The following is a 24,618-nucleotide window of genomic DNA, read 5'->3' on the forward strand; positions in this document are numbered from 1 at the left end:
TCTGGAGGCTTCACTTTAGGAAGGATGTAAATCTGCAGGAACAAGTGCAGAGAAAGGCAACCAGACTGGTGAAGGGAACAAAAGGGTGCTCTTACCTAGAAAGGCTTCAGTCCTGCAAATTGCAACTACTAGAGACTAGGCAACTATGGGGGGATCTGATTGAGGTATCTGCAAGCTGAATATTAATGGCATTCTCCACTTGCTGAGACTACACCCACGAGAGGACATAAATTCAAGTTGAGGAAGGATGGTTACAGGATAGATGTGTGGAAGTTTCCTTCAGCCAGTGGGTGGTTTATTATTGCAACCTTAAGGCTTCCTTCTGTTGTTGTGAAAGTGGATGGACTTATTGAATTCAAGGAAGAACTAGACAAATTCTTGGATGGTACAGATGGGTGAACTGTGTAGGTTTTTATTATTATTTTTTTTTTTTTTTTGGCTGATGCTATATAAGCTTGCTTTCTTACATCATTTGTCATTACTTCTATTCTACTATTATATGCTTGATTATTCACATCCATTATGCAAACATCCAATCAGATTCATTTTCTCCTTCTTGTGTTCACATAAAAAACTTTTTGTTCCCATTCTTTGCTCTCTTAGCTAGTGATTTTCTAACATTCAGCTTTTGTCAATTTCAGCAATTCTGTGGCACTATCACAGATCATGCTGTAGCTATTATAGGCTTCAATGCTTTTCATCACTCTGTAACTTTCCCATGTCATTTTTTTCTGCTCTATTTTACTGGCCAGCTTTTATTCATACATCTCAGCATGCTTTTCCTGCTGTATTTCCTTAATTATATAGGTGACTTCGTGGCTTCTGTGACTACTGCTTTAAAGATATTTCATAATTCTAATGTATTCATCCACCCTCTACTTTCTTTGTAGCTGATGGAGGCCATGTAGCACCTCAAACTGTCACAGATATATCTAAAAGTGTCATGAGGTTGGTTCCAGAAGAGATGTATGGAAATTTGCTTTCAGCTGGAGACTAATAAATTGTTGAATTGATGAAATTTAACCCATGCCTTTATCTTCAGGAACAACGTTTTTTTTCACCTTCCAACTAAGGACTGCATAATCACCTACTAATGACTCCTGTAATGTGAGCCCTACAATACCATCTGAGTCATGTTTTTTTTTTTTTTTTTTTTTCCTTGTTAGTTTGTTGGTGCATCAGCTTCTATGGCCATAATGCACCTCCCAAAGTTTTTGCTTTTTACTGTGATCCAAGCCCGAGGTGGGAATCGAACCCATGACCTTTGGGTTGCCAGGCAGGCACTTTACCTACCTGGCTCTGATTCATGTGTAATGACACCTATAGAGGGATATATACTAGGGAATACCAGGAATATTCTTGGACAACACACGTGGGGATATAAATTTAAAATGAAAAAAAAAAGGATGGTTTACAAAGAGATGTTGGTTGTTGTTGTTGTGGCCATATCAGCAATTTAGGCCATACTGTGAAAAAAATATATAATATGTCTGTAAATTACATGTATTCTGCGATTGATTTGCTGTTTGCTGAACTGTTGTTATTATTTGGTTTTTAGGAGCATTAGCAACTAAGGCCATATTGCTCCGAGGATATGCAGTGGTCATTCCCTGACCTTTCCACATCCTCTGTATTTGGTGGTCACGGGCTCGAACTCCGGTCTAATCAAGAAGAATGTGCAACACACTGCCGCTCCTGCCCACCTGGCTACAGAGGCACCCTGTTTGCTGAATGAAAAACCAAAGTTTCCTGGAGGGAAACCATGCTACCATTGCCTGAGACCAACTGCAGAATAACAGAATGTTGAAATAAACTGTCCACATAGTTTCCTTGCATCATTTTGTCACCAATACTAAACTCAGAAAATCGAGTGGTCACTTGACTGATACAAAGAATATGAGGGGTGAAGTATTTACCCTCACCCAGAAATATTTGAATTAAGGATTTGAAACTTGCTGGCAATTTCAACCTTCTCTATGTAGCTACCTTCTAGAACTACACATTTTTCTCATCTGTGGATAAGCTCTTTCAGGCCTCTTGAACAGAACTCCTCATCATCAGAAAAGGTTTCATCAGAAAACTGTTTCCACTTCATTAATTACCTCCTCATCAGTCTGAAATCTGTAGCCCATTAATACTTTCTTTAATTTAGGGAAGAGGAAGAAGTGCGAAGGCAAGAGTTTGGGAGAATAAGTTGGGTGCTGCAGATTTTCAAAGCAAGTTTTCATCTTATTGCAAAGTGAGAGCAGCCTTGTGAGCAGGAGCACTGTCGGCTAGGAAGCAGACACTTTTGATAGCTCCCATGTGTCTTCAACTTGAGAGCCTCTCTAAACTTCTCAAGGATGAAGAGGTTTCTGTAATACTCCCCAGTGATGCTGTTGCCTTCTGTAGGAATGGTACCTCCAGAATCCCAAAAGACTGAAAACATGACTGTGTTGGTATACAACTGAACCTTGGCTTTTTTACAGGTTGGTGAAAATGTATGTTTCTATTTTTACACCTGTTTTGTTTTTGGGTCAGTGACATACCCAGCATTCATCCATCATCATAATTTGGTCAAAAAAAAAAAAAAAACAATGTTCTCACTACAAAGTTTTTAGGCAGTGCCAACAATCTCAGAACCCATCAGGCTGCCACCTTAGATGTGTGCAGGAATCCTTTATTATAGTGCAAAAAGATTCATGACTAATGTTCACTACATTTGCTATAATATTTATAGTCACGCCCCTGTCTTCAAAAACTAGCTGTTCCACTTTAGCCATAATAGCAAGGTCTGCGGCTGAGATGGGTCTTCCTTCTCTTGGGTCATTGTGCACACTGCTTTGCCTGTACACGAACTGTCGTTTCCAACTTTTCACAGTCTCATATGATCAGCAATTGTTGTTGTATACACTCTTTTCATCTCTTCATTTTTTTGTTTTGCTTCTTTGTCTCACAAAGAAAAAATTTTATAACTGATTAGACCTCAAGCATCTCCGGCATACTACCTCTCACTGATTCATGGCTCAAGTTCAGCAACTGTGAGGGTTAGAGAAAAACAAATAAATATACATTAACTTATGAGACTTAATAGTGTGTGTGTGCATGTGTGTGTTTTTAACTTATGTAGAAGAATATGAGGAATAGAAATAGTATCAGAACAGATTAATACCATCAAAATAATGATTGAACATTACATCAGTCTGTATATAAACTTATTTTTTTATTTTTTAAACTTAATATCAACTGGATATATTGGAGAAATTGCATACAACTGGAGCAATTTAATAAGAATTTAGAATACAGCAGGCCGCCCGTTATAACGCGGTTCGCTTTACGCTGATTCACTATAACGCTGTTCTTATATTATAACCCGTATCTGACTATAACTCTGTCACAAATTGCATTTTTGGCATATTTAACAAAATCGTTTCATTTGATGGAGCCGATAGCTTGAATATGAATAGCAAAACAGCATTAAAATGTTTCCCACGCCGACTTGAGAAATTTTCCCATGCTCAGTGAAATTCTTTCGTGTGCTAATTTAATTGTAGTACAGTGACTTGTTATGTAGTTCTGAGATCAAATTTTAAAAAATGATCAGGTGTATTGCTTGTAATATTTGTGTTATCCGAAGTCTAGTCATCACTCAGTACTTATTAGACATTGTGCGTAATGGACAGTTTACTCGAACATTGTATCGTAATTAATGCAACCAATGAAGAAGAAGAGTTAATAATGGCTGATAAGAATGAAAAAGCTACGTCTGGGTGCAGTACGAAGACTATGAATTTAAGAAAAAGACTGAATTTGAAAATTAAATTAGACGTTTTGAAGCAAATCGATTCCTGTCAACAACAAGCAGATGTGTGCCATAATTTAGGACTTGCAAGTTTAACTGTAAGAACAATTATAAAAAAATAAAGAATTAATTTTAGCAGCGGGAAAGACAGCTGTTCCTCTGCAAGAAACTAGGGCTAGGCCTGTTATTAGGATTGAAATGGAAAGACGTTAACTAATTTTATTGAAGATTATATCCAATGCAGAATTCAGTTAAGTTAAATATTATAAAAAAAAAAAAAGAGAGAGATTAGCCAATATGATGATCTGAAGAAAACTCACCTAAAGAAAAAAAAAAAAGTGGAATCATTTAAAACTGGTAACGGCTGGTTGAATAGATTTAAAATCTAGGGAGAAGCTGCAAGTGCAGATCAAGGAGCCAAAACTTTCAAAAAATAACTTAAAATTATTGAAGAGAGGGATTGTGTGTTATACTTCTCAACAAGTTTATAACATAGATGAAGCAGAACTTTTGTGGAAACGAATGCCTAAAAGAAGTTTCATATTGAAAGAGGAAAAAAACATGCCAGGTTTCAAAGCGGCAAAGGTTCGGGTGACTTTATTGTTGGGTGGTAACGCTGCGGGGGATTTAAAATTAATACCCCTTTTAGTTTATTTAGAAGAGGGCCAAAGTTCAACCCAAAATCGACACATTTTTCTTGATTAAATTCATCAATTAAATTAAATCAATTAAATTCATGATTTTAATTGGAATTTTAAGTTTAATTCTGATACGTTCCACATAATTATATACGTATGTAATGCAGAATATTTTATATGTACAAATATCTGAATATTAAATATTTTGACCGACATTTGTGCATCTTTTCACTACCGTTTATTATTGATTAGGAAATATCCCATGGCACCGGCTGCAACTTACAAATACATATGTTACCTTATGGGAATGCGGAGCTCGGTTAGCGCGGATTCACTTAGCGCTCTGTTTTTCCGGAATGAATTATCAGCGTTAAGCAGGGGTCACCTGTATAAGTATTAAGGGTGAAAACTATACCCATGAGGCCAAAGGGCCAAGTATTTAAGTAACCTACGTTGGACTTCTTTGTTGTACCCTATAAATAAACACAGATTATAATAAAATAGTAAAATTGAAATGATGTAGCTAATTATTGATATTTGGATACACTGAATGGAACATTAACTAGGGCTAGCTTCACTCAATATATGCCATCAATAATTAGCTGAGGCTATCTGTGTCTGTTTGCCATTTGCCAGTTTTTCTAGGTTCAAATATACTGAGAATTTACTGCGAGTAATTAAACTAAATTGATAGTATATTCGCAGTAAATTCTCAGTATATTTGAACCTAGAAAAACTGGCAAATGGCAAACAGACACAGATAGCCTCAGCTAATTATTGATGGCATATATTGAGTGAAGCTAGCCCTAGTTAATGTTCCATTCAGTGTATCCAAATATCAATAATTAGCTACATCATCATTTCAATTTTACTATTTTATTATAATCTGTGTTCATTCTGTCAATTTAGCAGAAAATTGACAGAATAACTGCTACCCCGACAGATAGCAGTGAAAATCATTAATAAAAAATAATGGAAGTGAATCAAGAATAATAAAAGTGAGTACCAACTATTAATTAGTGCAATTTATTTATGTAGTGAAAGGGAAAGGCTTATACCAAAATTAAGGCAAACAGGAATAAGGATAGTAATAGACCTCAATCTCCCTCGAATTGAGGTCTATTACTATTTTATTATAATCTGTGTTTATTTACCCAACTTAGGTTACCTAAATACTTGGCCATTTGGCCTCATGGGTATGGTTTTCAACCCTAATACTTATATTCTAAATTCTTATTAAATTGCTCTAGTTGTATGCAATTTCTCCAATATATGCAGTTGGTATTAAGTTTAAAAAATAAAAAAAATAAGGTTTTATATATATATATATATATATATATACACAGTAAACCCCAGCTATTCGCGGTATCTGTATTCGCAGTTTCGCGGTCGCTGATTTAATATAAAATGAAACCTAAAAAAAATGTGAATTTTAAAGCGCCGTGAACATTTTCCGCCATAAAAAAACATGGGCGTGGCTAAAATTATCTTTCCTGGTCAAAACAGAGATCAGTGGGTGGGGGGATGAGGGGTGACAAAATCGCGAGCGTGGATGTTTCTCGCTAATCCTTGTTCAGTACGTGTTATGCGCTTGTCATGGAAGGTTTCGTCGTTTGCTTTTAATTTATATGCTTATAAATTGAATAAATTTATCAATTGTATATACCATGTTTGTATACAATAAAGATTATATATAAATATATATAAAATTTATAAATTGAATAAATTTATCAATTGTATATACCATGTTTGTATACAATAAAGATTATATATATATATATAAAATTTATAAATTGATATGTTTACAAAAGTGATAAATCTACCGTTTTGCAGTGTAAACCAGACTTTTTCGAGTGTGTTAACGGAAGAAAGTGACTTTATTGTGGACAAGTTCTTTCTAACCCGTACAAAAATATGGCTACGAATAACGAGGGAAATGTGAAAAGATCAAAGAAGGTGATGACATTAGCGAATAAAATTGAGTTATTAGACAAAATTTCTAATGGTGAAAGTGTCTCCTCAGTGGCAAAACATTATAAAATCAATGAGTCAACGGTACGATCAATCAAAAAATTGGAAGAAAAAATCCGCCGTAGTGTCCGTGAAAACGCGCTAATTGCTTCTAAAATTTGCTCTGTAACTCGTGATGTTAAATTAGAAAAAATGGAAAAAGCTTTAAATCTGTGGATAGAAGACCGAACTCAAAATAAAATTCCGTTAAGTTCACTCATCATTCGTGAAAAGGCAAAACTCCTTTATCAACACTTTAGTGAAACTGGTGATAGCATGGCGGGATAAGTTTTTTAGCTAGCAAAGATGCCGGTTTGAAAGAAATTTCTAATAAATATTACATTTAATATTAAATTGTTTCTTATTTTCATTTCGATGCCATATCTCCTCAAATAGGCCTCTGAGGTTGGGTATATTCATATTACGTTCTTAGGGTTTTTTCACCAACCTTTCATGGAATAAAATAAAATTAAAATAAAATAAAATAAAACAAAACAAATCTTGATAACTATATTTACAATAACCTGTATTTACAAAATTAATATACGTATTACAATATTAAAAGTATTAAAACACAAGATTAAAATGCATTAAAATATACTAAGTTAAAAGCGATAAAATCCCGTAGCTTTCAAAGGCTCCAGCCTTCTTCTTCAGCAGTACTCTCTATTATTCAGTACACCTTTAAATATCAGCAGGGTAATGGTAGGCATCACATGTTTCCATTCTCACGTGTTCCGCTCTCTTGCATTGTGGAACCGGAAGTGGCTCGAACGGAAGTCGTACGGAACCGTTCATCCTTTTTTAGGATAATAGTCTCTAATAAGTCTAAAAGTCTCTAATAATAGTCTCTAATTAGAGACTATTATCCTAAAAAAAAAAAAAAAAAAAAAAAAGGATGAACGGTTCCGTACGACTTCCGTTCGAGCCACTTCCGGTTCCACAATGCAAGAGAGCGGAACACGTGAGAATGGAAACATGTGATGCCTACCATTACCCTGCTGATATTTAAAGGTGTACTGAATAATAGAGAGTACTGCTGAAGAAGAAGGCTGGAGCCTTTGAAAGCTACGGGATTTTATCGCTTTTAACTTAGTATATTTTAATGCATTTTAATCTTGTGTTTTAACACTTTTAATATTGTAATACGTATATTAATTTTGTAAATACAGGTTATTGTAAATATAGTTATCAAGATTTGTTTTGTTTTATTTTATTTTATTTTAATTTTATTTTATTCCATGAAAGGTTGGTGAAAAAACGCTAAGAACGTAATATCGATGCCATATGCTTGCATTTCACTATGTACTGTCTATGTACATAGTCATATTATGAAGGTACATATAATACATATGTAGACAAAATTTTAGACTAGTTTTTCTTATATATTTCATACTTTGGAAAGGAACCCCTTTATTACTATGGGAGCCATAACTCAGTATTCGCGTTTTCGGTATTCGCGGCATTTCTCAGGAACGTAACCCCCGCGAATAGCGAGGGTTTACTGTATATATATAAAAATTAAAAAAAAAAAAAAAAAAAATTAGGGTGATAGAAGGTAACAAAAACTGCACTAACTATCTACTTCCCCATTTTTCTGCCATCTTGTTTCCACTTTCTTGTTATTCTATTCAACATATATACATACATAATATCAAGTCCCTAACTCAAATATTTCTAGGTGAGGTGAGCAAGACAGGCGAAAAAACCTGAATGATCAAACAAATTCATACATCCTCTTTTTATTCATATAAGCTGAGCAAAACCATTTTTCATTTCCCAGTAAACAGCAAACCATGTCATAAGTCACATGGGGGAAAACAGAAATAAACCAAACTCAGATAATGAAAAACCAAGATAAATAATCATACTAAACAAAACAAATTAATTGATCTAGCCTGGCCAGGCGTTCGCTAATGAACATATGAAAAAAGAAAAAAAAAAAAGGAAAATGTTGCAGAATAGATGTTTGGTAGTTGAGGTCAGGTCAATTAATTAATTTTATATATATTTATTTGATTTAATATGATAATTTTTCTTGGTTTTTCATTATCTGAGTCAATGTATTTCTGTCCCCTCCCTTCATCTGTACTAATAACATAATTTGTGGTTTACCTGGATTAAAAAATGGCTGTCTCCAACTTACATAAAAAAGAGAACATTCCATTTTGTTTGGTCATGTGTAGCTGCATAGGGAATGATAATGTTTCTTTAGCTGGTCAATACTCATCTTCATAGCCAGGATTACTTGGTGTTCTAATTTATATATTTATTATCAAGTCTCTTTCTTCAAGTACTGAAAAATTGTGCCCAAATTTTTTTGTTGGAGAAACTTTATAAACAAGGAATATATATGCATAATGTATAAAGTTTGATGAACATTTTGTGCATTTCTGTCTACAGTCTGACTCACAAAATTAAAATTTGGATAGCCATGCTGTACTGATTTTTCTTTTATAGACTATATTATTGACTTTCTTCGTATATTGAAAGATTTTCATTACGTAGCAAACTACCTAAGATAAACTACTGAATTTTATACTTTTAGAATAACATGAAAAAATATTCAAAAATATTAAATATTATATACAAAAATATTAATCACTTACTGCACAATTGGTGAAATAAATATAAGGTGAAATAAATTTAAATAAAAATAATTATATTTTTGTATTTAAAAAAAAAAAGTTAGGTGTACAAATTATGTAAAAATACAAAACATATGCTTTTTTATGAGAAAAATTAATTTTCAGTGTGAAAGCCAAGGCCTTACCATGGACACATATGTTGTAGCAATAGCCATCGCAAATTTGTGGGGTGCGTGTACATATGCACACACACACAAACTAAATTAAAAAATAAGATGTAATAAACATTTCAATGGCACTTTTTAAAATCTATCTTAAAAGTTTTATAGAAATCACAAAAGTTTTAAGTGATACTCATGTTAACTAGTGTAATTAAATTCATCAAATTCTGATATTACTTACTCAACACTGAGTTCAAAAATGGCTTCTCCCAGGTATACAGTTTAATTACATTAATACATGTTAACAATTCACTTGTTAATGAAACCTGAAAAAAAAAAAAAAAAAACAAGAGTCATTTCATTTGTTAATAATAAAAAAAAAAAAAAAAATACAAGTTGCATAATAAATATGAGGAGTAGTGACAAGAAAGTTCAGGTCTGGTGCTGCTGCAGTCATGTTCGATGAGTTTGAAAATAAACAGAAGCAGTATGTTGTAGTTCAAACTTTCTTCAGCAGATAGCAGTACAAAGACTGTCTAGTAGGCTGACAAATTGCAAGTAACAACCAGTTTTGTTAGTTGTGTTAGTGTTCCGTGTCACGATTTTGCAAAGGAGCAGCAAACAAATGTCAAATTTTTCTTTGAACTGGGAAAATCTGCAACAAAAACATATGAAATGTTAAAAACTGTTTATGGTGAAGAAATGTTAAGTCATACTGGTGTGTTTGAATGATATATGTGGTTCAAAGACAAATGAGTATGTTCACGATGACCCAAGAAATGGGTATCTATCAACCTCTAAAAATGAGGACAGGGTTACAAAAGTTCGAGAAATTGTGGCACGAGATTCTTGTTTGATCCTCAGAATGATGGCTGATGAGATGATTTGATTTCATTAAATTGTGCATGAAGATTTAGGGAAACGGAAGATCTGTGAAAAATTTGTGCCGCAAGGCCTCATGGATGAGCAGAAGCAATGAAGAGTGTCATCATGTGAAGACTTCATCCTGACTTGTCAGGACAATCCTGTATTTGCTACTGGAGATGAGTGCTGGGCATTCAATAAAACACAGAGACAAAGACACATCACAGCATGCAGTGGACTTCAGAATCATCAACAAGGCCCAAAACTTTTTGTCTACAGAAGTCTAGAATCAAGATGATACTGTTTGTGTTTTTCAACAAACAGGATGTGATTCACAGGGAATTTTTAACTGGAGGGGAAGAGAGTCAATGTTGCATTCTAAGTACGGATGTTTCAAGTACTATTGAAGCACATATCCCAGGCGAGGCCACAATTTCAAGAGAAAGGCAGCTGGTTCATGTTACACTTCCTCTTTCCTCACTTGTGGGGACATTTCTGACGAAACCTGACATTGTACAGATCAACCATCCACCCTACTCTCCTGATCTAGTACCAGCAGACATCTTCCTCTTTCCCAAGGGAAAAACTGCCCTTAAAGGAAAGAGATTTCGATGTTGAGGACAAAGAAAAATGTAATGGCCAAACTGAACATTATTTTTTTGCAATCCTTCCAAGTGGCTCTTTTCAAAAACTTTTTGAACGGTGTAATAAGTTCATTCAATCAGGTGGTGATCTCTTTGAATAAAAATAATACCATTTTTGAGTTCCATCTCTTTGTGTTCGTTTTATTGCACCAGTCTAGGGACTTTATTGCCACAACCTTATATATATATATAATTATATTAGTGATAAAAAAGAAAAGAAAGTTAAAACGACAGTAACTGAAACTAATATTTATGGCTCAATGCAGTTGCAAGCAATCATGCAATACACCAATAATGTCTATAAAATATTAAGGATAATAGAAAATTATTAGAAAAAATAAATCAATCAAATAATAATACCATCAGGGACCTAAGAAAAACCAAAAAAAAAAAAAAAAAAAAAATTATTATCGCTTTTTACCGACAATTTAGATGACTTCAACTGGGGCCAACCACCCAGACTGAAGGCAAAAAACGACAAGAGGTTCTCTGTTTCTGTGATGATCAATTATATTTTACTTATATTTCTTACATTTGATTCTAATAATTCTAAAATTTCTTAACTTTGTATTTACATTCGATTTATATTTGGCCTATACCGGTTTATATTTGGTTTAGATTTAAATTACTTAGCATCACAGAAACAGAGAACCTCTTATCGTTTTTTGCCTTCAGTCTGGGTGGTTGGCCCCAGTTGAAGTCATCTAGATTTTCGGTAAAAAGCGATAATAATTTTTTTTTTTTTTTTTTGCGTTTTCTTAGGTCCCTGATGGTATTATTATTTGACTGATTTACTTTTTCTAATAATTTTCTATTATCCTTAATATTTTATATATATATATATAATTAATAAGTCAAAAAACAAAAAGAACTCTTCTAAAACATTTCTATTATAAATTGCACCCAATTTTTTTTTTTTTATTGCAGACTATCAAAGTAAGGAGATGAGTTTATTTATAACTGCCACACAATTATTTACTTTTGCAAATCATGTGCAGCTTAAAGGAAAGAGATTTCAAGATGTTGAGGACAAAGAAAAATGTGATGGCCAAACTGAACATTATTTCTTTGTAATCCTTCCAAGTGGCTCTTTTCAAAAACTTTTTGAACGGTGTAATAAGTTCATTCAATCAGGTCTCTTTGGATAAAAATAATACCATTTTTGAGTTCCACCTCTTTGTGTTCTTTTTATTGCACCAGTCTAGGGAAACTCTTCTAAAACATTTCTATTGTAAATTGCACCCAATTTTTTTTTATTGCAAACTATCAAAGTAAGGAGATGAGTTTATTTATAACTGCCACACAATTATTTACTTTTGCAAATCATGTGCAGCAAGACTAGGTGGCAAGTAGTTCATCATCCAGTGCAATAATGGCACTTTACTTAACGGAGACTTGAACTGAACAAAATTGTGAGTGGCCTCCACTCCAAAATTTCTACTACATGCAATATGAACTGTCTTGTGAAGTTATGATAGATATTATGGGACACTCCAACATTCCTTAGATCATGAAGGTTATAGCTTTCGAACAAAAAGGAAGTACCTAGTACTTCCTAGTACTAGGAAGGTTTGTACTAGGAAGTACCCAATCAATTAATGTATGATCATGCTACTTCTATTCTGCCAGCCATGATTGGAGGGTGTCTGAGTAGTGTGTATTTGGAGCAGGGAACTGTGGAGGTCACACTATGTTAAGGAGTTGAGCATATAGTATAATATGTATAGCAAATCAAAAAACTTCACTGTCATGCTAGCTCTCTTCCCCTCAAACTTTTACTGCATCTGTATAAAGGCATCATGAATAGACAAAATAATGAAACAAAGTTCTCAATCCATACATGGTATCAGACTACTTCAGGTTCCAAAAACTTTTTATTTGACATTGCCATAAAAACAGAAAGCTATTTAAGGTGCTTGTTTTACTTTTGAAATCATGTCAACAGAAAGTGACACACAGTTAATTCAATATCAGTTCGTAGTTTAGTCAGTAACAGTTTATGGTTTGTAAAGTGGACTGAATTCAAAATTCAGTCCAAGCTGGAAAGCTCTAATTTAGTTGCAGGAATATAAAAATATATGCTAAATAAAAACTACAAAACATTTTTTCACTTGGAAAAAAAAAAAAAAAAATGATGGCTCTACATGATAACTAAAATAACTTTAGCCTAAAAGCACAAAGTTGTATATTCTATAGAATAGATTTCACGAATTAGAGTATGAAATTATTTGGAAGTCTTTCATTTGGTGTGAATTCTTATATGTACACTTACATGTAAGTGTACATATAAATCAAAGAATGTAAAAAAATAAATAAATAAAATAAAATCCCACCAGGTGAATTCTCACAGCTGAGCTACACTTAGATGCCAATTCATGGTATAATGTACATGACTGATATATGTCTGTCTAATTTCTGAATTTACTGACAAAAGTATATGGGCTAATATATTTGAAAACATAGCATGATATGACCACTCAAATATTTTATTTCATCACCATTATGATAACAATAGTAAAACCTGCTTTCCCCCTGGTTCCATGAACCTAAAATTATTTCACAAATTGAATCATGAAATGCATAATACAAAGGATTATATTTTACACTGAAAAACTGGAGAGCTCACCACAAAACCAATCTGAGGACCTTGTCTTAAGAATGAAAATGGAGCCAACATTATGATATGGAATTCACATGGCCTTCTACTACACCACTATGTATGCAGACTAAAGTGTCACTTAGAAGATGGATTATTTATTTGAAACATGCAGTTTGCCATTTCATCATATGAATTGTGAGAGTCAAAAAGCAAATTTCCTGAGACAGTAAAAAAAATAATAATAAATGTAAGCTGAGAAGTATTTCTTAAAAGTAATAGTAGTTTTTGATGATTTATATAGCAAATATTCAAGAAGTGTTGGAATGATTTTTATTTTATTATTATTAATTATTATTTTAAAATCTCTAGTAACATATAAATTACAGCAATCAAATATTTACCCTTACAACAGTGTCTATTAACCACTGCTCCAGGATAAGACCAAAGATGACAAAATTTTTTCCCAAGTTCATCAAACTAAAATTCTATTTATTTGAAAGCAGTATGACACTGCTTTCAAATTGTTTTAAATTGTGTGTGTGTGTGGGGGGACAAGGGTGAGCAAGCAATGTTATGATGGAAGCTTAAAACAGGAACGCTCAAGAACAGCAAAATAAATACCATCGATTGGACCTTTTTTGTGTAGTGGGGAGGACAAATTTTCTTGTTTGCATCTGGGCACTTAAGTCTTGACATGGCCCTTATGAGAGAACTTCTACATTCATGCTTAGCACAGCAGTGTTTAAATCCTGTACAGTTGGGAGGAACACCTACTGATGTTTTTTTTTACACTAGCAAAGTTGGTCAAGTCTTGGGCAAAGGTTGCATGGTTTTAATTTCCAGACATTTGTTTTCCATTCAGCACAAAATAGGCAAAATGATCACAGAATATGTAAATAAATTGCTATAGTGCACCAAAGTTTTTAGTAACCTTTAAATGATGATTACCCCATCAGAAATTATACAACTCATAACTGCAATAAATACACCAACTTGTAGATATAAGAATTAAAAATAAAACTTTAAAATAAGACAAAAATAAAATTAAACATAGAATAAAACTGTATATTTAATATAAAAATATAATATGGGACTCTGATATATTACTCTGAGTGATAAACTAATGAAGATAAAATTAAAAATATATGAATAAACGTGATAAAAACAACACCATAGCTATCAAAGGCAACTGCTTCCTTATTAACAGTGAAACTTTATAGCCACAGCACATCCTTAAATAATACCAGTAGGATCACAGCTCTTGGTACATGTTACTGGAGAATAATTCCCATGCCAGGCAGAACCTTTCATCCCATTCAGGGAACACAGTCTCAAAGAAGGGATAAATAGACTTCCCTATCTCTATTAATGGTATTGTGTTCTGAAGAACAAATCAGAAAGCTCTGAAACCATACCTGGTGCTAATATCTATGTGAACTGATGTTAATTGTATATACAAATATAAACACAAATTTGTATAAGTTTACTAATAATACGCAAAAATTAAAAAAAAAAATCTGACTTGGTATATTCTGGGAGCATCACTGAGCTCAGGAGAGATTCCGTTAGATTGGAAAAGTGCCAATGCAACTGCAATACACAAGGGCAGTTCTAAGAGTGTAGTGGGAAATTACCGACCAGTCAGTCTAACTTCAGTAGTAGGGAAAATTATGATCAAGGGTGGAATTCAGGATCATTTAGATAGAAATGGAATTCTGAAGAATACGCAGCACGGTTTGGTAAAGGGAAAATCATGTTTAATAAATCTGGTGGCTATTTTGACAGGGTCACTCGTGAGCTGGATTTAGGGAATAATTTTGACATTGTTTATTTAGATTTCAGCAAAGCATTTAACTCAGTCCCACGTGAGTGGTTACTTTATAAGCTGGAACAGGTTGGAATCACAGGGAAAATCCTTAGATGGATAGCAGGATGGCTTTGGGGGCAGGAGGCAGAGGGTTGTGATAAATGGTTATTTCTCCGAATGGGTTAATGTAAGAAGTGGGGTTCCCCAGGTATCAGTATTGGGGCCACTGTTGTTTTTTATTTTTTTAAATGACATCAATGAAGAGATAGAGGGCGTGATGTCTAAATTTGCAAATGATGTAAAGATTGGTAGAGTAGTTAATGATCACTGCCAAGCAGAGCTTCTTCAGAGTGACCAAGATAGGCTTCAGCGATGGTCAGAAAAGTGGCAGCTTTGTTTTAATTCAGCAAAGTGCAACGTCTTACATATGGAGAACAGTAACCCAAAAATAACTTATACACTTGGTGGAGTCGAACTAAAGTCAGTAGTGGAATAAAGGGACTTGGAAGTTACGATACGGTCAGACATGAAGTTCTCTGAGCATTGTAGCCACTGCATTGCAAGGAGAGCCCATGGTGTCCTATCGATAATTTATCGAACATTTGCTAGTAGAGATAAGGACATCACAATCCCATTATACAAGGCTATTGGAACTACAACATGGCCGCCGTCTAGTGTGAACGCACGTTCTCCGCGCTCCTGGATCTTGTTCACGAATATGTGGTAACAGTGTCTACTAGTTTTTGAAAAGTTTACTCCTTAGTATAACAACTACAGTGGATCTCAGGGTGAGAAACTTTTGAATATTTAACGGGAACTTTGCAGATTATTTGCGTTTTTTATCTATATCCTTTGTTGCCAGACCGTACTGGTCACCATGCGGCTGACAGCAGGGCTATAGAGAGGCACCAATTATACTGTGGTTGCCACGCAAATACCCTGCACTTGACTTGGGAGGAATGTGTAGCACTCCCCTCCGGCGCAGGGATTAGTGAATTATCTACCCCTTCAGCTGTGACCTTGACTGCCGCATTGATTGGGGACGGCAATTCCACCTGTGAAACCTTGAACTGTGATAACGTCCAATATCTTCAAACTATGTTAGAGAACAATTTTCGGTGCAATCATGATTTCAGTGACCCCCCCCCCCCCCCCGCTGCAATAGACTTACCATGGACAGCTTTTACTTTTGTTCCTGCTTGTATAGTGGAAAAACAGACTTCACCATAAGTTTCTGCGGCTGCGAAAACGCTAGAAGAAAGCAGGTTCTCCTAGGCTATCTTTATGGTTGTAGGTCCCCCCCCCCACGTGACAGTGGGGGATAGACCAAATCGACATCCGTGCGCTATCTGGCTTCAAATTTAGCTACAAACCTGTGGTTGGCACCAAACTTCGTCATTCCTCAACCTCTATCAAACTGTGCAGCAATAATCTGTTATCCGAATATTCCCGATAAACCGATATTTCCAACTAATCTGAGAATATGGATACACCCAGTACAAATCCCACTGAATTGATTTGTAACGTCATTGAACGGTCATCGAGCGCTCAACAAACCACTGATAATACAAAAAGTGACCAACCTGACATTGAAATCACGGATAATTTTGAGGATATCCGGCTGACACCGGTATCCAAAAAGAAACATAGAAAACGGGTAGTTCCCCAATCGGACAGGGAAACCCGCTCGCAAAGTGAGCCCCAGGGATCCCAGGGCCCCATACAAGACAACCGCGAAAAGACGACAAAACAGCAAGAGTCGACTAACATCGACCCAACTCTTCCAGAGGGCACCGTTAATGAGCAGGTATTGGCCCTGCGAGTTGAACTAGAAAATAAACTAAAAGAGTCTTCCAGCCGCATTACCTCAACCCTTCGGGGCGAGATTGTTGGTATCTGGGCAAAGCTTGAGACTATCCTGCGCAACGTTCACCTTGCTTCTGAAAGGAATGAGGCCAAACTCGAGGCATACCTCGAATGTAGGGGCACACAAATGCTACAGCGCGCCCCAACTTTTGCTGGTGCGCTGAGGAACACAAAGCCAAATACGAGAACGGACCCGCCACCAAAAAGAAAGACATTACTACCAACACCACACCTGGTAATTCTCAAGCCGGCCACAGCCAATGCACCAAAAACAAGCGAGGAGATTAAGAAGACTGTAATCGCTTCCCTTACTGATGACCTGAGAAACACTAAAATAAAATCCATTCGAAAGACCCGAAATACGGGCATCATCATAGAAACTGACTCGAAGGACGACGCTGATATGATATTAACAAATGCTAAGATACCTACCCTGGGCCTCCTAGCTGAGCCCCCAAGGAAAAAGGCACCCTCAATAGTAATTTATGACATCGACAAGGGTCTGGATCCCAACACCATACGAGATGAATTGTACAGGCGTAACCTAAAACATGCACTCCCAAAAGAGGACCCAGCTAGCCTAATAAAGCCAAAGTACCAAACAAAGTCTAGAAGTGGCACTTCCTTCAACTGGGTTGTAGAACTGGCACCAACAGCCTGGCACATACTGACCCACCACAATCGAGTGTACATAAATTGGGGCTCCCACCGCTACAAGGAGCATGTAGCTGTCCCAAAATGCTTCAGATGCTGTCGTTTCGGTCACACGACCCACACGTGCACCCAGACAGAACAGACCTGTGGTCACTGTGCTGATAAAGGCCACAGCTATGAAACCTCCCGAACAAGGCCAATGAATCAATCTGTGCTAACTGTAAAAGCCAGAAACTACCTCATGCCCACTCACTTCGGGATAATAAATGCCCTGTCTACATCAAGGCCAAGAGCACGCTCCAACAACGAATAAATTATGGGGACACTGCATAAACAGTATAACAGCAACAAGATAAAATTCTTGCAAATAAATGCGCAGCGGGCAAAGGCCGTTGTGGGACAACTCCAACGGAAGGCAGATGAGGAAAACATTGATATTCTCTTAATACAAGAACCCTACACTCATTCAAACGAAATAAGGGGATACCCCTTGTCCTACAAAATTGTCCAGGCTCCTGGTGTGACACCCTGGGCGGGGATCGCTGTGAGGAATCCTCACTTGACTGTGATGCAGATATCTCATCTCTGTTCTCCATGGGCCACCTGTGCCCACATCATCTCCTCTCTGGGCGACTTCTATGCCGTCTCTCTGTACTGCAGGCCGGGAGAGGACATTCTACCTGCAGTCCAGTACCTACAACACGTCTTAACAGAACTGGCGGGTGCAAAGATTGTCATTTGTGCCGACGTAAATTGCCGCTCTGCCCTCTGGCACAGTGAGACCCCAGGGCGTAGAGGTGCTACAAATGGACAGCGGTTGGAGGAGTTCCTGGCTAATAGTGGTCTGGAAGTCATAAATAGGCCCAACAGCCTGCCGACGTTTTCCAGCTCACTTTGGGAATCTACGATTGACGTGACTCTCTCCACCAGGTCCTTTGCTAGATTTCTGTCGGATTGGACCGTACGGGAGGGCTGGTCCACCTCAGACCATCGGGCCATAACTTTCAACATGTACAGATCGATTACTCAGTCCACAATTCTCAGACAGAAGCAACACAGATACGCTTTGAACAAAGCTGACTGGAGCCTGTTTAAAGAAACACTCATCAATGGGATATTGCACTTACAAACCGAGAATGTGCAAGTTCAGCATCCAGACTCCCATCAGCGCAAGGTCACTGACATAATTACGATCGCTGCAAATACAGCAATAAAACGGAAAAATCCAATCCCTGGGGCAGTCCCCTGGTGGTCAGGGGAGCTTCAGGCCCTCAGACGTGAAGTAAACCAAAAGAGGCGTGCATTCCAACGAGCCAGGCGATCCTGGCCTCCTGCAGAAATTGAATACCTCCGGCAGGAGTACAGAGAAACTCGAAACGCCTACAACGTGATGATCAGGCGGTGTAAAAGACTGTCCTGGGAGCACCTGGTATCAACAGTTGGTAACTCTGACCCCTGGGGTGTCGTGTTCAAAGTAACAACAAACAAACTGCCAAGAGGAGAAGTTATTCGCTCCACAATCACCCCACAAGGCCACATGACCTCCACCTGGCAGCATTCAATTTCAAACATACTTGATCACTCTTTCAAACAGCCACCAGATGACAACTCACCAGAACAACAGCAGCTTTGCCTCGACAATAACAACTATAACTCAACACTCGTGGAAGAGCCTTTCAACGTCGAGGATCTCTCTATGGCCGTTGGGAGACTGAGAAATAACAAGTCACCAGGCCTGGACATGCTTGAGCCCGAAATAATTAAAAAAGTTGCTGAATTCGCTCCAGAAACCCTGCTAAACCTCTTCAACCATTGCCTGCTAAAGGGATGGTTCCCAACTGATTGGAAAACTGCATCCATTCGGCTCATACTCAAAAATCCAACTAAACCGCATGATTGCCCTGACTCGTACAGGCCTATTGCTCTCCTTTCTGTGCTGAGTAAGGTTTTTGAGCAGCTCCTTAGACGGAGACTGGAAAACCACTACAGTACTGCACAGCTACCAGCACGAAATCAATTTGGATTCAAACCGGGCATGTCTACGGTCGATGCGCTGGAGACCATTACAAATGCTGCCAGGAACTGCACCCAGAAGTACCTCCTTGTCATCTCGATCGACTTTGCTGGGGCATTCGACACCTTATGGTGGCCTAGCGTCCTCGGACGGCTGAGACGCGCTGAGCTCCCAGGAAATCTCTACAACTGCATTGCCAGCTATCTCAGTGACAGGAGCATTGTGGTTCAGGCTCCCTTCTCCAGTGTGAATCGTCGTGTCCACCGAGGTTGCCCTCAGGGCTCTGTCCTGGGCCCCCTTTTCTGGAACTCTGTACTCGATGAGCTTCTCAGTACTGACTTAGGCGATGTCCAGACCTTGGCATATGCTGATGATCTCTCCCTGATCCTGGCAGGGGACTCCAGGGCTCAACTTGAAATATCTGCCAACAGAGCCCTTACCACCCTGCAATCGTGGGTCCGGAAAAACCATCTGACCATCTCATCCACAAAAACCCAATCCATTCTCCTGAAGGGCTATCTTGATCCGCGGAGGCCGCCTCAAATCAAGATACATGGCACAACCATCAAGCTTGTTACTCAGCTGAAACTCCTTGGAATTATCATCGACAGCAAACTAACATTTCTCCCACATCTCAACTATCTACAGAAGAAAATTAGAAATTACATTGCACTGATTGCCAGGGTGACCCGCCGAGATTGGGGGCTCAAAAAACGCACTCTAGCTTTACTGTATAAAGCCATATTCATACCAGCTGTCACCTACGGTTCTGGCATATGGTTCAACAAAGCCTCCACTGTGGTAGGACGAAGAAAGCTGAACATCATTCAATGGCCAATTCTCCTTACAATAACCAGAGCATGTTGCACCTCCAGCACGCACGCCCTACAGGTCCTCGCCGGTGTACTGCCCCTAGACCTTGAGGTGGCCCATGTGGGGATGCTGTATCAGCTCAGCAGAGGAAAGTCTACCACCTTTATTGATTTTACCACGGATCCTGCTAACACCTATTCCAGCGAAAAAAGCAGACTCCTAACCTACTTACAACAGACCTGGCAAGCCAGATGGTCTGAATCCAACAAAGGGGCCATCACCCGCAAATTTATACCAGACATATGCAAAGTATATCCCAAATCACCATCCTGGTTCTCCCCAGGCCTTCTAACCACGTACCTCCTACAGGGCATGGTGCCTTTCGCAGTAAACTGAACCTTCTTGGACTTTCCGACAGCCCCCTTTGCACCTGTGGTGCCCAGGAAACCTGGGATCACTTGATGCATGACTGCCTACTATATGATGACCTCAGATCTTCTCTCATCACACAAATTCATTTCATCCCTAGAGATCAGGAGCAACATCTCCTGGAAGACCACCATACCTACACAGCCTTTTCGAACTTTGCTCAGAGCCTCTTCACGAGGCGGAAAACCCTACCACAACCACAGAATCAGACCCAACCAGACAATGAAACGGCCTAATCAGCCATGTGTAAAGACCACTACTTGCTTCAGCATACTGCAATCCCCGTGAAGCCTTTCAACCTGCACAATAATTGTGCCTTTACAATGCAGTCTCAACATCACCTTCATCTACCATGACTGCCGCTCCGGCTTCGCCTCCCACCAAGTTGACTCACCACTGAAATGACTCCACTATCTGGACGGGACTTCTTTGTCCCAGGATTGACACTACTCGGATTTGATCCTCTTTGATTGACTCTACCAAATATATCTTCATGCAGCTCACTACTGAAATGACTTCACCACCTGGACGGGACCTGTCTGTCCCAGGACTGCACTACTCGAATCTTACCTTCTCGGACTGGACTCTGCCAACTATGACTTCACGCAGCATTGCTGCCAATGCCACGTGGTGATAGTGAACCCGTGCTCCCTTGCACGGCCCTGTTTCTCCCCTGTCCTGGCCGGGAGGAGGTGAAGGTCCCCTTGTCTCCTCCCCGCCACCCCCTCTTTCCTTCTGGTGTGGCATGGGCCTGCCTCACTGATTTTGGGGTCATCTACTCTATCGACCTTATACTTCTGTCTCTCACCCCCCAGCCTTTAGTGTCCCCTCCCCCTCTAGCTTTCCAACTAACGTTCATCCCATGTCAAAATTATCCTAGCCCTACACCCAAAATTCTAAATTCCACACTGTATAACTTAAAACTCCTTGGCCTGACCCAACCTCTAGCGCACCCCCCACCTTTTTTTTTTTTTTTTTTTTTTTTTTGTCCTAGCCACTGAAATCCCAGGAAATTAGGTGGCAGGACCTGCCAGAGTACTTATTTAAAAATACTGGTGTACCTGGCTTGCCTCCACGGGGCTAAGTGTGGGCAACGTTGGGCCTCAGTAGGGGTCCAGCGGCTAAATAGCCAGATGAACAACGGTACACGACACTACATCCAACAATATCCATACACTTTTAAATCTCTGGCCTTTACAGTGTTCTGTAACACGTGACAATGTAGACTACACGGAGATGGGGGTAACAACTGGTGCCGTTAGACCCTAAACACACTTTACACAAGGCTATTGTTAGACCACACTTGGAATACTGTGTTCAAGACATCGAGCCTCTTGAAAGGGTCCAAAGACGAATAACTCACCTGGTGAGATTGACAAAAGGGAGTCTATATGAGGAAAGACTGAATACATGGGTTGCATGGCTTGGAAACTAGGCACCTCAGAGGAGACTTGATTGAGGCGTTTAATGCTCTGCGAGGCAATGGTAAAATGAATGAGGACGAAATTTTCACGGTTATAAATGATTCTAGAATTAGGGGCCATAAATTCAAGTTACGGGGGGGAAATTTAGACTGGATTGCAGGAAGTTTTATTTTAGCCAGCGAATTATTATAAATTATTGGAATAAGTTACCCACATGGGGTGGTAGAGGCTGGCAGTTTGCTGATATTCAAAGGTCAACTGGACAGTTACCTACGGGAAGAGGGAAACACATAGGTTGTCTATTTCTTTTTCTTTTATTATTTATTTATTTTACTCATTTTTTTCTTTCCTTTTTGGCTGGTGCCAAAAAGAAAAAAAAAAAAAAATAATAAAAAATATATATATATGTATGGCCATTACTAATAGAGCCGCCATATCGGTAAAAGTGCAAAAATATATTTCATACACTGGTAAAATTAGCACAGTAAGTTAAAATATGCTAGATAACTAGAATGGTGTTGCAGTTTGAACATACAAGAAAGAAAAGTGACAACTCAAAAATTTTCAATTTTCGGATTTTCTCGTAAATCTGAAGATCATATGTTGGACTTGTAATAGGAAAAATTTTACAACAATAATACTAAAATAATCTGCTAGATCATGCTATGTGTCACTTTCACATTACCGATAATGTGATGGAGGCAAATGGAAATAGTGTCGTAGCAGTTTTTGAGTTCTGTCACTTTACTTGGGGGGGGGGTGCGATATATTAGAGTGTCATCAGGCCTTCAGCAGAAAGAAATGGGTAAGTTGACTGTGTCCTACGTGGATGCAAGCAAGAATGACTTCACTCTATGGTTCCTACAACAGACTAGATTAGCATAATTTGATTAGGCTTAATCTGATATAACTTATTTGCAATGTCCATGCCATGATCCTTGCCATAGGGAATGTAACTTTTGTTTTATACTAACTGCCTGTAGTTCGTATAGGGAATAAGCGGTGACCATCGTGGGATTGTGGTGATCTGGGTTCAACAACTATATCATTTCCCTTTACTCCAGTGTGGATTGGGATCAAGAGGAAACAGATAGTTCCACTGAAACTGGGATAGGATTGGATGAAAATTAAATCTTGTAACCAATAAAGCCTGTAATTAATTGTGCTTAAAGAACTAGTATATACCATATATATGTATACATGGCATTAGTGGAAGTCTTCCTTAATACAATACTCTCCGGGAAAATGGCAGTGGACCCCCATAAATGTTTCTCACATCGAGCCATCAGTAAACACAAGAAAAAAGGGGATTTTTAACTTTCCAGATATTGCATTAACATTAGTAGAGATATACTATGCAAGAAAGGAAGCTTATGCAGCATCAGCCAAAAAAAAAAAAAAAAAACCTCCCATTTCACCCCTCCATTCGTTCCAAATGCCTGTCCACCTCAGCCTTAAATTTATTTAGGCTATCAACTTCCACAAAAAAAGATGGAAGTCTGTTCCACCAATCAACTACCTGCTGGCTAAAGACAAATTTCCGCACGTGAATTCTACAACTGTCTTTCCTCAATTTGAAACTGTGTCCCCTCAGGTTCTTAAACTACCTGCTGGCTAAAGACAAATTTCCACACGTGAATTCTACAACTGTCTTTCCTCAATTTGAAACTGTGGCCCCTCAGGTTCCTGATCTGAGCAAGAGGAAGAATCTCAACAGCAATCAGCTTGCTCAACCCATTCAAGAAGACCTTATACACCTCAATCAGATCACCTCGCAGGTGCCTACTCTCCAGGTGCTGCAATTTGCAGAACTTAAGCCTTTCTTGGTAAGAGCACCCCTTTGTTCTCCTTACCAATCTTGTTGCCCTTCTTTGTACTCATTCTAGCAACTCTACATCCATCCTAAAATGAGGTGTCCAGACCTGTACACAGTACTCTAGGTGTGGCCTGACCATCGTCTTGTACAACGGAATAATCACCTCCCTGTCCCTGCTAGCAAAATTCCTATATATCATTGACAATACTCCATGACCTGCCCTGGCAGCATATTTGACTGCAAATTATTTTGACTGAACTTCATATTTGACTGCAAAATTACCCCCAGATCTTTTTCACTTTCCACTTCCCTAAGTGTAGTACCACACAGTTGGTACGTTTCTCTTCGGTTATTGCTACCCATATGCAGTACTTTGCATTTGTCAATGTTAAACTTCAGTTGCCACTTCTCAGCCCATTTGCCCAACTTATCTAGATTCAGTTGGAGTAGCATACTGTGTTTACTGTCATTAACAACCCTGCCAACCTTTGTATCATCTGCAAACTTGGA

At 38.1% G+C, this 24,618-nt stretch overlaps 1 protein-coding gene across 1 annotated transcript in view; it reads right to left on the reverse strand.

The window, feature by feature from the left end:
• LOC150083139 (ATP-binding cassette sub-family C member 5-like) overlaps positions 1-24,618 on the reverse strand; it is a 278,483-nt gene that overhangs the window by 211,355 nt on the left and 42,510 nt on the right. The window contains exon 4 of the mRNA XM_090378404.1: positions 9,420-9,504. Coding sequence (XP_090234530.1) covers positions 9,420-9,504 — 85 coding nt within the window. The remainder of the gene's footprint in view (positions 1-9,419; positions 9,505-24,618) is intronic.

This window comes from Mastigoproctus giganteus, chromosome 7 (genome assembly GCF_048544385.1).
Source record: "Mastigoproctus giganteus isolate SK-2022 chromosome 7, ASM4854438v1, whole genome shotgun sequence".
Taxonomy (NCBI): domain Eukaryota; kingdom Metazoa; phylum Arthropoda; class Arachnida; order Uropygi; family Thelyphonidae; genus Mastigoproctus; species Mastigoproctus giganteus.